Source organism: Neopelma chrysocephalum, unplaced genomic scaffold (genome assembly GCF_003984885.1).
Source record: "Neopelma chrysocephalum unplaced genomic scaffold, ASM398488v2 Primary Assembly neopelma1_201, whole genome shotgun sequence".
Taxonomy (NCBI): domain Eukaryota; kingdom Metazoa; phylum Chordata; class Aves; order Passeriformes; family Pipridae; genus Neopelma; species Neopelma chrysocephalum.
In genome coordinates this window covers 276,745-289,433 of record NW_020897863.1, presented here as the reverse complement: position 1 = coordinate 289,433, position 12,689 = coordinate 276,745, and the positions used below count along the sequence as shown (strand labels likewise).

The following is a 12,689-nucleotide window of genomic DNA, read 5'->3' as shown; positions in this document are numbered from 1 at the left end:
GGGACAGGGGGGCAGGTTTAGGTCGTGCAGCTGCTGGGTCCTGTTCCCTGCTGATGGCCTTGTGCTTCACCCCGAGCTGCTGAGTGCCCTGTCAGCCTCCAGCTGTGGTCCAGTGCCAGCCCAGCTCCTCCTGGGCCTTTCCAATCCCATCCCTGGGCAGTGCTCGCTGCCTGCAGCCCCCTGAGCTGCCCACAGCCAGCCCACCCCTGTGCTGGGGTGGGTGCTGCCCTCTGAAACACCGGGCAGCAGGAAGCTGGTGGCTCGTGTGCCCTGGCACTGGGTCCTGCAGCCCTCGGCCCCTGCCAGCTCCTGTGCCCAGGCCAGGCACGTGCTGCTCCCAGTGAGGGTTTGTTGGAGCAGGCACCCCCTTAGCAGCTGCTCAGGGGGGCTCTGGGCTGGGCTGGGGTAAGTGGAGAGGAGAAAAACTCAGGCATTAACCAGAAAGGTCAAAAATGAGCCCAGAGCACCTGGGTGCTGTGCAGGCCCCTTCCCTGAGCTCTGCCTGCTGCTGAGCTGGCTCAGAGCTGTCCTTAGTCCTGCCTGGGCTGGGCAGGGGGCTCCCTGCTGACCCCCTTCTGAGCCTGGCCCAAGGCCAGTGCCCCGGCCAGGCTGTGCCATGGAGCTGCCCCGGGGTGCAGGGAGGGATGGGGACCTGGCAGCAGCTGCTGCTTCTGTTCTTACTGCAGTAAACTCCTGCAAATGTGCTTTTTGCAGGTTTTCTGGTCCCACCCCTCTCCTCCAGCCCACTGCTTGCATCTCTACTGGCAGCTTGGAACCACAGCAGCTGTTTTCCTTTGAAGTTATTAAAGGCTGGAAATTAATTTATTTTTTAAAGTAAACCCAGGATTTTGGCAGAAAGAACACGGGGGGTGGGTCTGTGTGTGGAGTGTGAGCCAGGGGCAGGTCACTGCTGCACTGTGCCTGGGCCATGTCCCAGCTGAAGGATCTGGGGACATTCCCAGCTCTCCTGAGCTCTGGCTCTTGGGCCTGTCCTGCACCATCCCAGCTACTCACGGGGGGTTACTCGGGGGCCACAAAAGGTACCTTCAGAAAACATGACTGGGTCAGTGCCCTGCCCGTGACACCCTGCTGTCCTGGGCCCTGCAGAGCCCTCCCTCCAAACTCCCTCCAAGGGCTCAGCCTCCCAGAGGTGGGAGCCACAGGCCCAGCACACGCTGGGGGTGGGTCACGGGTGTCTTTGGAGGGGGCCCAGGCACTCCCTGCCTGCTGCTCCTGCCTCCCTTGCTGGGGGCTCACGCTTGGTTTTCCTCCTGGTCGTTCAGAGCCTCCTCTAGAGGAAGGTCAAGCTCTGAAATAGGTCTGGGTTTATTTCTGATGGTGTTAAACCCCTGGTGCTCCGAGGAGCTGTCACTGCTCGGCCTGAGGCAGCTCTGGCAGTGCTGGGCTGGGCCTGGCTGCCTTATCCAGTGCTCCTCTTCCACATCACCTGGCACTGGGGAAGCCAAATTCCTGTCCCAGTGCCCAGCTCTGTGCTGCTGCTGCTGCTGCTGCTGCTGCAGGGCCGTGGCACGAAGGGTCCCAGCAAGGGCACTGTGGTGACTCGATGGAGGGGCAGTGCCAGGCAGAGCACTCACTGCTGCTCACTGTTCCCCTTGTGACAGGAAGGACATGGAAGTGCTGGAGCGTGTCCAGAGAAGGGAATGGAACTGGGGAAGGGGCTGGAGCAGCTGAGGGAGCTGGGGGGGCTCAGCCTGGAGAAAAGGAGGCTCAGGGGGGACCTTCTGGCTCTGCAACTCCCTGACAGGAGGGGGGAGCCGGGGGGTGGTCAGGCTCTGCTGCCAGGGAACAAGGGACAGGAGGAGAGGGAATGGCCCCAAGCTGTGCCAGGGGAGGTTTAGGTAAGAGATTTGGGAAAATTTCTTCTCTGGAAGGGTTGTGAGGTGTTGGAACAGACTGCCCAGGGCAGTGGTGGAGTCACCATCCCTGGAATTGTTCAGAAAGCGTGGATGTGGCACTTGAGGACATGGGTTAGTGGTGAATGCGGTGGTGGTGCTGAGAGTTGGATTTGATGACCTTAGAGGGCTTTTCCCTTCCTAATGATTCCACGATTCCATGTCTCCAGGCTGCCTGGATGGGGCTTGGCTGGGAGCAGCGCAGAGCTCAGCTCCTGCTCGGGCTGCCCTGATGTGCAGGAGCAGGTGCTGGAGCCCAGTGCTGCCAAATCCCTTCGGAGGGGACAGCAAAGCCACCTCTGGTGTTGAAGCCCAACGCAGGCCCAGGCCGGGCTCCGCTGGCGTTGGCTCTGCTCTGCTCCACACGCCGAGTCCTGCAGCTGCTGGCAGCTGGATTGAGAGGCACCCCCAGCCCTGAGCAGGGCAAAGGCCTCTGCAACGCAAATATTTGCTTTCTGCCGCCCATCTCGACACTTTTCTCTTCTGTTTCCTTTCAGAAGCACCTTTTGTGCTGTCAGTCCTGCAGCTCTGCCTGACTGAGGCCTCCTGGGTGCTCCCGAGGGCTCCACATTTTGGGTGTTAAAGTGACCCCATTGTGAGCACTGGGCAGTGTGGGAGCTGCTCCAGGAGCAACCTGGCATGGAAGGACTCTGCATTCCTCCCTCTTTGGCTCTCTTGCTTTTTCTTTCCTGTTTTTTAAATTCTGGTTCTGCTCTCTGTGCCTTCCTTTAGCTGGGGAAGGGGGAGCAGAGGGGGTGGTTTGACAGTCTGTGCTCTCACTGCTCCCCAGCTTGTCCATCAACTGTGTCCAGGCCTCCTGAGCATTACAGGAAGGGATGAACCAGGGGGGTATCAGATGATTTGGGCTTGGTTTTGGGGCTGGGAGGATACTGCCAGCTCCCAGAGCAGTTTTGTGGGTGGCTTTTTGTGCCAGTGAGCCACGGAGGAGGGGACAATGTGGTGGGGACAGGACAGATGACCCCTGACAGGGACAGGGTGGAGCTCTCTAATCCCAGCCCTGCTGGGGATGCTCCATCCCTTCTCCCTCCCTGCTGTGCTGAGCTCTTTTGCAGGTATCCTGACATTTTTTTCCCCTCCATAATTTTTCCCCCTTCAGACCCAGCCTTCCCTCAGGGAAAATCCAGCTGTGAGTTTTCTGGTTGCACGTTCTGCCCTGAAGGCAGCGGTCATTCTGTTGGACTGCAGGGCCCTGTGGGCTCTCTGGAGCCATTCACAGGCCTGGGAGATGTCCCACCTCCTCCCCAGGAAATGCCAGTCCATGATGGGCCAAACCCCCTGGATCTGACACAGGCTGTGCCCACCAGATGTTCCTCCCTCCTGAATCACCTACTCCCTCATCTCTCTGAAGGGATTTGGTTTATGCAGAGGCAGGAGACAAAGTGGCTTGGCAGAGGTCCCCTGGGATGTGAGAGGGTCAGGGAGGCAGCAGGACTGAGCCCCTCCTTGGCTGCAGAGCCCATCCCTGGGAGGAGCCACTCCATTAATATCTCCCATTCATCCCTCTTCCCGTAATCCTGCCGCCGACTCTGGCGCTCAGCAGCTGGCTCTGATGTCACCCGGCGAGGATTTATTGCTGCTTCAGGTGGAGAGCAGCAGTCAGAGCAGATGAAATCTTATGCCAGGAGGAGCTTGTTCCCTAAGCAAATTGCTTGGAGAAAATCCGAGGAGACAGATGCAGCTCCATCAGATACGCAGGGATCGCGTGTCTGCTGGCTCCGAAGGGAACCTGCTGCTGTTAACTCCCACCTCCCCGGGAGGAAACACTCGGATCTGCTCCTGCAAACCTCTCATCTTTGCCTTTTTGGGCCTGGGCAGAGGTTGTACTGACACTGCCCAGGTGTGACCCTTTCTCAGGCACCCCTGGGGGACGTGCAGACACCGTGAGCTCAACCTTTCTGGGGTTACGGGTGTGAAAAGGTGCAGGGTGGAGCTCTCCAAGGGGTCACATACAGGGTGCTGCCCTTCAGCTCCCCTGGGCACTCAGAGCCAGGCTCCTGACCCTCCTTGCAGCTCCTCCTATAGTCTGAGTCATGCCATGGATCTGGTGCTGCTTCCCCTGCACCCTCGGGCAGGTGGGAGCATTCCCAGGGATGAGGTTGATCCACACATGTGTGCACACACACACACATGCACACACGTGTGTGCCATCCCCAGGAGCAACTCCAGCCCTGGGGAGGAGATTTCCAGCTGCCTGCAGTGCCCTCAGACCACTGCCAGGTGCTGCTGGGGGTCCTTCCTCCTGGCCACCCACAGTCCCCTGGCTCTGGCCACCCCTCCCAGAGCCCCTCCTCATGAGGGGAGAAGCACCAAGTCCCAGCCTTGTTCCTGCCTTGCCCAGTCACATCCCTGCAGGCCTGGACTGGGATGCTGCCCCCTCCCAGCAGCCTTGGCTCCGGCCCCCAGCATCCTGCCCATCCCAGAGGAATCCACATACCCCACCTGGGGGTGATAACCAGGCGTGTTGCAACTCCCCACAGTAGGTTCTGCCCCCACTCGTGCCTCGAGGCCTGTTCAGGTGTTGTGGGAGCTGCTGAACCTGTTCAGGATGTTTTTGAGCCCGTGATCCCTCGGGGGCTGTGGTGGGGGTGGTGCAGGGACTGCTTTCCATTGCCTTCTCCTGTGTCTCCTTGCAGGAAAGAACCTCTACACCAACGAATACGTAGCGATCAAATTGGTGAGTAGCTGTCGAGGGGGGTGTTCAGGCCATGGGGAAGGAGGTTGCTGCCCCTCCCCAGGAGTTGGGGAGGGTGGAGAGAGGGGGTTGGTATGTGGTGGATGGGAGCGGGTTGGGATGTGATGGATGGGAGCAGGAGCGGGTTGGGATGTGGTGGATTGGAGGCTGCGGGGGAGCTCCGCTCACCACTCGGAATCCAGGGCAGGCTGGGAACACACGTCATTGCAGGTGGGGTGATCTGGGGCTGGGGAGGGAGGAGCTGAGGCTTCTCCTCTCCCAGCCCTGCCCATGGCCTGTGCTGTGCTCAGCCAGTGGCAGCAGCAGAGGGACCTCAGGGAGGAGTGGTCCCACTGGTACCTGCTCCCATTCATGGCTACCCCAGCATCCAGATCTCCCTGGCCCGGGTGGATCTGGCTCCCATATGGGCTGATTTTCTCTCATCATCCCCTGTGGCTTCATCTCTGTTTTGTACTGGTTGTTCTCAACCCCAAATGCTCAGTCCAGCTGCTGCCAGCATGTGAAGGAGGTGTCTGACACCCAGACCCCCTAAACACCCTGCCCCCCTAATTAACTGTTCTCCTTCTCTCCTCCAAGGAACCCATAAAGTCCCGGGCCCCCCAGCTGCACCTGGAGTATCGGTTCTACAAACAGCTCGGCAATGCAGGTATGGGGCCGGGTGGGGCTGTGGTGTCCTGCCTGCCAGGGACCCTGCTGGGAGAGGGGCTTCCCCTAAATGTGACTCTGCAACTTTGCTCCCGGCCTGAGCAGCTCCTGCCCATCTGCTCGGCGGGGAGGGGCTGGTTTTACACAGAGTCTAATCTTTGATCTCTTTTGATTTAGTTCTCCCCCCCCACCCCCGTAGCAGAGTCAGGGATGCAGATGGAGCTGCCTCCAGGGGCAGAGCCAGGCTGTCTGCAGCAGGAGGGAGGGCAGTGCGGGACCGTCCCCCCTCTGCAGCCCTTGTCCCTGCCCCGCACAGCAGGGCCCTGTTGCAGCCCCACACAGCCCCTGCTCCGTGTCTTGCAGAAGGAATTCCTCAGGTTTACTACTTTGGCCCCTGTGGGAAGTACAATGCCATGGTGTTGGAGCTGCTGGGCCCCAGCCTGGAAGATCTCTTTGATCTGTGCGATCGCACCTTCACGCTCAAGACCGTCCTGATGATCGCGATCCAGCTGGTGAGCACAGCTCCTCCTGCTCCTCCTGCTCCTCCCTGGGGCCCTGCATGGCTCCCCTGAGGCCCTGCATGGCTCCCCTGGCACTCCTGGCTGCCCGGGGGGGCTGGGGGGGGGCTGTGGGCACGGGGGACACCCCACGGGGAGCTGGAGGGAAGAGGGGTGAGCCAGTGCCCGGCAGGTCACGGGAGGCACATCCCAGACCACTCCTCCCATTCCTCACCCCTCCCTGGCGAAGGAGGGCTCTCCTCAGCCCAGCACAGCCCCCTCTGAACATCTCCCTGTCTGTCCAAGGTGCAGCTGGGCTGGGGTTGTCTCCCAGGGCGGGAGGACCTGATGTTCCCCTCCTTGCATCCTGTGGGGATGGTCAGGCCGGGGGGAGCAGGGCAGCTGGCTGGGGCAAGGTGACCAGAGCAGGGGGCAGGGGAGGGGTGCAGGGGTGTGTGCAGGACACAGAGGGTGTCTGTGCCCTGGCACTGACACCTCCCTGTGCCCCAGATCACACGGATGGAGTATGTCCACACCAAAAGCCTGATCTACAGAGATGTGAAGCCGGAGAACTTCCTGGTGGGGCGGCCGGGCAGCAAGCGGCAGCACACCATCCACATCATCGATTTTGGCCTGGCCAAAGAGTACATTGACCCCGAGACCAAAAAACACATCCCCTACCGAGAGCACAAGAGCCTGACAGGGACAGCACGTTACATGAGCATCAACACCCACCTCGGGAAAGGTGTGTTGGGCACCGGGCAGCCTTTCCTCTGGCAGAAGGGGGAGGGACTGCAGGGAATGAGATCCGCCCTGTCAGAGCTGGGGCTGGGCACAAACTGCCTCTCCAGCTCTTCAGGGTGTTGGCAGGACCTTTGGGGTGCTGCAGGGTCTGGGAGGGACAGGGACAGTGTCTGTAGTGGGAACATGCCCGTGTCTCTCTTTCTCTGTGCAGAACAAAGCCGCAGGGACGACCTGGAAGCATTAGGGCACATGTTTATGTACTTCCTCCGTGGGAGCCTTCCTTGGCAAGGCCTCAAGGTAACTGCCAGCTCCTGCTGCCTGTGGGTCTGGCCCTGCCCTAGCATGGGGGGGAGGCTTTGGCCCTCAGGGTGTTGGAGGGTTGGCACCCCACCAGATCTGAGCTCCGTGCCAGGCCCTTGCTGTGCTGAGCAGCTGTAGGGTCCGTGTGTCCCCCCACTTTATGGGGGTCCCAGCTGCTCTCACAGTGGCTCTTCTGGAACTGCACTCCCTGGTGGTTGTCCTCCAGACCTGCCCTGGTGAGGGAATTCCCTGGGAATGAGCTCCTGCTGTTACTTGGGAAAGGGTGACCCAGAAACCATCTGTGGTCTGGCTGCCCCCAGTGCCTCCCTCGTGCTGACCCTCCCTGTCCCGCCAGGCCGACACGCTGAAGGAGAGGTACCAGAAGATCGGCGACACCAAACGAGCCACCCCAGTGGAGGTGCTCTGTGAGAACTTCCCAGGTGAGAGCCCTGCCCTGCCTGGCCCTGTCCCCAGCCCTGTGCCCAGCCCCTGACTCCCTGTCCCCGCAGAGGAGATGGCCACGTACCTGCGCTACGTGCGGCGGCTGGATTTCTTTGAGAAGCCCGACTACGACTACCTGAGGAAGCTCTTCACGGACCTGTTCGAGAGGAACGGTTACGTGTTCGACTACGAATACGACTGGGCAGGGAAGCCTCTGGTGAGTGGGGAGGGGCTGGGTGGGACAGAGGGCACCCTGGGGGGCAGCGGGGTCGGAGGGAGCAGCCAGGGAGGATGCAGGTCCCGGCCGTCCCCTGTGCCCGAGGGATTGGCTCCATCCATCCTCACCACTCACCAGCTCCAGGCTGGGGCTGTTGTGCCAACGGGTCAGAGCTGTGACACAGCTGGGATGGGAGGCTCCTGGAGCCAAGGGGACCCCAGCAGCCAGGATGGCACCTCACTTTCTGCCATGGGCACCCTCTGTGGGCTCGCTGCAGCCAGATAGCACACGAGGAGCCACTGGGGCAGGGGTGGGGACTGGGATCAGGCCCTGGTTCTGGGGGGGGTTGTGTGTGTGGGCAGAGGTGGGATCGGGGTGCAGGGCAGCGGGAGGGCTCCATGCTGGCACTGATGTTGTCCCTGTGTCCCCAGCCCACGCCCATTGGCACGATGCACAGCGAGGTGCAGGTGCAGCCCCCGAACAGAGACAAAGCACAGCCACACACCAAACACCAGGTGAGCTGGGGCATGGCCGGGGCACGGCGACCACGGGCTCGGGCAGCCTGGGCTGCGGCTCCGCGGGCACGGAGGAGCCTGGGCTGGAGCAGGGACTGGACGTTCCTTTTCCCCCGGTGCTGTCTGTGGAGAGCTCCCAGCACAGCGCGGAGCCTGTGGCTCATGGGGGCCCAGGGCAGTGTCCCTGTGGCCTGGCAGAAGCAGGAGGAAGCACCGTGGGGGCTGTGGCAGGGCCAGGGGGTGCCAGGCCTGGGCATCAGCCACTGAGCTGCAGGGTCAGCCCGGGATGATGGGTGAGGGAATGGTTCAGGCTGAGGACCTGTGTCCCCAGCACCGTGTCCCCATGGGGTAACTCACTGCTCTGCTTGTGGTGCCACTTCCATTGATGGGATGGTGACATGGGACAAGGGAGGGCAGGATTGGTGGGGCAGCCTGGCAGTGTTTTGCCCTGTGCTGGGGCTGCCCCTGCCCAGGACATGGGGAGCTGAGCTGGGAGCAGCCCAGGGCAGGGATCAGGCAGAGCTGTGCCGGCAGCTCCCTGCCTGGGTCGCTGTGGGAAAGGGGCTGCACTGCCCAGCCCTTCTCTGGGGCCAGTGCCATGGCCTGTCCTGCCCCGGTGCAGGACACACAACTCTGGGAATGCTGGCACCCAGAGCAAACCTCGTGTTTCCCAGACCCTGATCCTTTTGAACCTCCATGAGGAGCAGAGGTCCTGCAAAGGAGCTGGAGCCGGGGGTGCAGCTCCCTGTGCTCCCCACCCACACCCCGGCCCAGCAGTGCCCCTGGAGCATTCTGGCTGCTCCTGGAGCCTGGCACAGCCCTGGCTCTCACTGGCCAGGGGCTGGGAATCGCTTCCTTAGGGAGAGGGAAACATCTTCAAATCACCTCCAGCTCATTCGTGGGAACTCACTCCCAGCAGGGTCTGCTCTCTCCAGCACCACGTTCGGCATCCCTTCTCCAGAGCGCTGGGAAGAGCAAAGCACAGAACTCCTGGAGCATGGGAGCAGTGTCCAGCCTGGGGACACAGGGTGTCCCCACAGCCTTGGGGCTGTGCCCTGCTCACCAGGGGAGGGTTTGGCTGTGGGAACAGCCGAGCATCCCCTGCCCTGGAGGAGCAGCACCCTTTGCTCCACACCGGCCCCACCAAGCTCTGCGTCGTCCTGGGGACATGGAGAGCGGCTGTGGCACCGCCTGGGCCCGGTTCTGCCGCCCCAGCCCACTCCCAGACACGGGGCTGGCCCTGCTGCACCCTGCCTGGGGTGGCTGTGAGGGGTGGCAGGGGGACACAGCCCCCGGTGTCACCGCAGGGACCTCTCTGGAGCCGCCGGGTCGGTGCTGCACCGGGCGCCCTCCGCAACCACAAACCCGAGCTGCCCCGGTCATGGTTTTGCTTTTGCATGTCTTATTTTCTCGACTCCCTTTTTGCCACTTTTCCCGCCCCTTCCCCTCCACTCCTCCCTTCTCTTCCCCATTCTTCCTCTTTTTCTTTTGTTTTCTTTTCATTCTGTTCCTCCTGCCTGTCGCGAGCAGCCGCCCGAGGGGACGGAGTTGTGGGATCCTCAGGCCGGTGGGCAGCCTGCCGAGGAGCCTGTGGGAGCTCACCTGGCAGCCGGCAGGCTCGGGGGGTCCGTCCAGGTACATAAACCACGCGCCGAGGGCAGGGGCGGGCGCGGGAGGGAGCGGAGCCACCCGGGATCAGCCCCGCTCCCCCGCCCCGGGGCCACGCCTCATCCCGGGCTCCTGCCTCATCCCGGGCTCCTGCCTCATCCCGGGCTCCTGCCTCGGCTGCAGCACGTGCTGCCTGTCCCCGGTGTGTGACGTGACGGTCACGGCTCGCAGACGAGGCTGGTGCTGCTTCCCGGGGGCTGCCAGGCTCCCTTGGTGCTGCTGAGGGGACTCGGAGGGCAGTTGGAGATGGATGGATGGATGGATGGAGCACTGGCTCTGTGCCACACAGCAGTGTGGCAGCTGGGGGGGCATCGTTCAGTGCCGCTCGTCCCAGCAGTGCCCGACGAGCAGGGCACCTCCCTGAGTGGAGCGCCGGCTCCGACCCTGCTTCTCCTCCCTTCCCGGGCGCTCCCTGGCCGCGCGTCCCCGCCTCCGTCCCGCACTCGCGCCGTCAGCCCCGTGCTCTCCGCCCTCGCAGCCTCCCGCCCGCTGCCGCTCTGCCCCCCCGGGCCTGGGGGTCCATTCCCGCATGGATGGTGGGACATCCATGTGCCGAGTCCCCCCGGCCGGGCCTGCGCTGCTCCCTCCGTCTCTGCTTCCGTCCCCGCCGCTGTTGCTCGTTCCCGCTGCTCCGCGGTGATGCTGGTGCTCGGTCCTGCTGGGGCCCTCCTGCCGTCGCGGGGCCGGGCAGTCCGGGGGGAGCCGAGGGACCTGCCCCCCTCGAGCTCTGCCCGGCTCCTCCTGTCCCTCCTGCCCCTCCCCTCCGCTGCTCCCGCTCCCGCCCCGCAAACCCTCCTGCCGAGCTCCGCCTGCGCCCGGCGCTGCGGGGAAGGGGTGGGGGACACGCTCGGGGGTCTCCGCGCTGGTTTTGGGGGGCTGTATCCTGACGTGGCCCCGCTGGCTGGGCACTGGCTGTCGGGTGGCAGCTCCTCCGTGGCTCTGGGAGAGGTCGAGACCCTCAGTGGGGCCGAGCAGCTTGGGGAGCCTCCCTGTGCATCCCCAGGGAGCTCCTGGCTTTGCCTGCGGGCAGCGGGCGCAGGAGGGGGGGTTCAGGCACCTCCCAGTTGCCTGTGCCGGCCCTGTCCTTGCTTTGGTGGCTCGGGTGTCCCCCCGAGCCTGGCACTCGCCCGACCCTGCTGCCCTGGCGAGTGGGCAGGAGCTCAGAGACCCCTCGGGCTGGGCTCTGGGCTGGGTCCTGCAGACCCGGCAGTGCCGGATCTCGGGGCCGGGGAGCAGGAGCTGTGTCCGGTTGCTCAGCCGTGGGAGGGTCTCCTTGGAGCTCGCGGCTTCCCCGGGCTGTGTCTCCTGCACACGCCGGAGCTGCCGGCAAGCCCCTCTCCCGGTGGGATCTGCAGGGGCTCCCTGGAGCCGGGACCCTCCCGGAGGCACTGGGGTCAGACCCCTCCGTGTCGGTGCTGTGGGGAGGGCTCAGCACCGAGACTGAGCGCTGTGGTCTGAGCCAGGGCACCATCCTGTGCCTGCAGGGACCTCGGTGCTCCCGGGGAGAGCCCGGGGGTCTCCTGAGCTGCCCCCCCGCCGCGGGGAGGGGACGGGGCTGCGACCCCCGGGCTGCCCCCGCTGACGCTCGTCTGTCCCCAGGTGATGAGCTCCACTAACGGAGAGCTGAACACAGACGACCCGACGGCAGGACACTCGAACGCCCCCATCACAGCCCCCACCGAGGTGGAGGTGACAGACGATACAAAGTAAGGCCCGGCCCCGCTACCCCTCCCCGGGGCCACGCTGGGGGTGGGTTCGGTGCCGCGGTGCCCTGTCCTGTGCCCTCCGGGGAGGAACAGCCCAGCTGTCCCCTGGCACCCCCAAGGGACACCCCACCCGACCCTTCCCACCTCGCTCCTGCACAGAGGGGGTGCCCAGATCCGGGCTGCTCCTTCTCCCGAGCCCCTGGCTCTGGCCACATGGCCGGCACTGGGTGCCGTGGCCAGTGTCACTCCCCTGGTTGGTGCCACTTGCTGTGAAAGGTGTCACTTGCCGTGGCCATCGTGGTGTCCCCAGTGCAGCCCCTGCCATGTACCGGGGGCACTTCCCAGAGCAGCTCTGCCCACGTGGGGGTCTCGCCAAGACACCGAGGGGTCTCTGTGCCCCCTGACCACGGGGTTGCCGCGTCCTCTGTGCCCGACCCGGGCTCTGACGGGTCCCTCTGTCCCCAGGTGCTGCTGTTTCTTCAAGAGAAGGAAGAGGAAAACCACCAAGCGTCGCAAGTGAGCCGGGGCCGGGCGGAGCCGCGACGGCTCCTCTCCCTCTGGCCGTGGCTGGATGTTGACCCGCGGAGCCGGCGGCCCCTCGGGCTGGACGGGGACGGGGGGGCCGGGCCGGACGGGCTCCCCCAGCGCCCCACGCGCAGCTGGGGAGCGGGGCCTCCCCAAACTGCTTGTCCTTTCCTCCGCCACCCGGCGCGTGGCCGTTTACTCGAACCAAGCCCAACTTCGCTGAAGTTCCTGCGTCCGTCAAACAGAAAAAAAAAAAGGAAGAAAAAAAAGGAAACCGAAACAAATCCACGGCGTCACTTGCTTTGAGTCTATAACTAGTCTGAAATGGGGATCAACTACAGACTCTGACCCGTCGCTGTCAGAAGAAGACGAAGACAATTTCGAGAGCAGTGGGCTAAGGAGGAATTTTTTTTTCTGTTGCTTCTTTGTCTCTTAAGTTAATTTAAAGTGAGTCTCGGTGCAGAGTGCTGAGTCGTCAGTCTTTGACCGTCATCTTCAGTGTTACCGAATTCTGCTCTTCCCTCGGGCCCCCGCCCCGCGCCCCCCGCCGGGTCCCCCCTCGGTCAGGCCGTCGGTGACAGCGGTTCGGGCTCCGCCCGGCGAGGGGGAGCCGGGGCCGCGCGGGGCGGGGAGAGGAAACGCGTTTACAGTTCATTTACGATGCACTTTTGTGAGCAATACAGGCGCCGTCCGGGCCCGCCGGGAGCGGGTCGGAGACTCCCGGGGGCTGGGGGGACACAGGGACAGGGACGGCCGAGACCAAAGGGACCCACGAATGGCGGTGGCAGAGCAGGGAGGGGAAGCG

The 12,689-nt window shown here is 63.6% G+C and overlaps 1 protein-coding gene across 1 annotated transcript in view; it reads left to right on the top strand.

Annotated features, from left to right (window-relative positions):
- Positions 1–12,346, top strand: part of CSNK1G2 (casein kinase 1 gamma 2) — a 42,382-nt gene extending 30,036 nt beyond the window's left edge. The window contains exons 3-12 of the mRNA XM_027703085.1: positions 4,568–4,608; positions 5,203–5,272; positions 5,635–5,783; positions 6,279–6,513; positions 6,724–6,809; positions 7,168–7,252; positions 7,322–7,470; positions 7,902–7,985; positions 11,253–11,359; positions 11,825–12,346. Coding sequence (XP_027558886.1) covers positions 4,568–4,608; positions 5,203–5,272; positions 5,635–5,783; positions 6,279–6,513; positions 6,724–6,809; positions 7,168–7,252; positions 7,322–7,470; positions 7,902–7,985; positions 11,253–11,359; positions 11,825–11,879 — 1,061 coding nt within the window. The 3' untranslated portion in view covers positions 11,880–12,346. The remainder of the gene's footprint in view (positions 1–4,567; positions 4,609–5,202; positions 5,273–5,634; positions 5,784–6,278; positions 6,514–6,723; positions 6,810–7,167; positions 7,253–7,321; positions 7,471–7,901; positions 7,986–11,252; positions 11,360–11,824) is intronic.
- Positions 12,347–12,689: the final 343 nt, after the last annotated feature.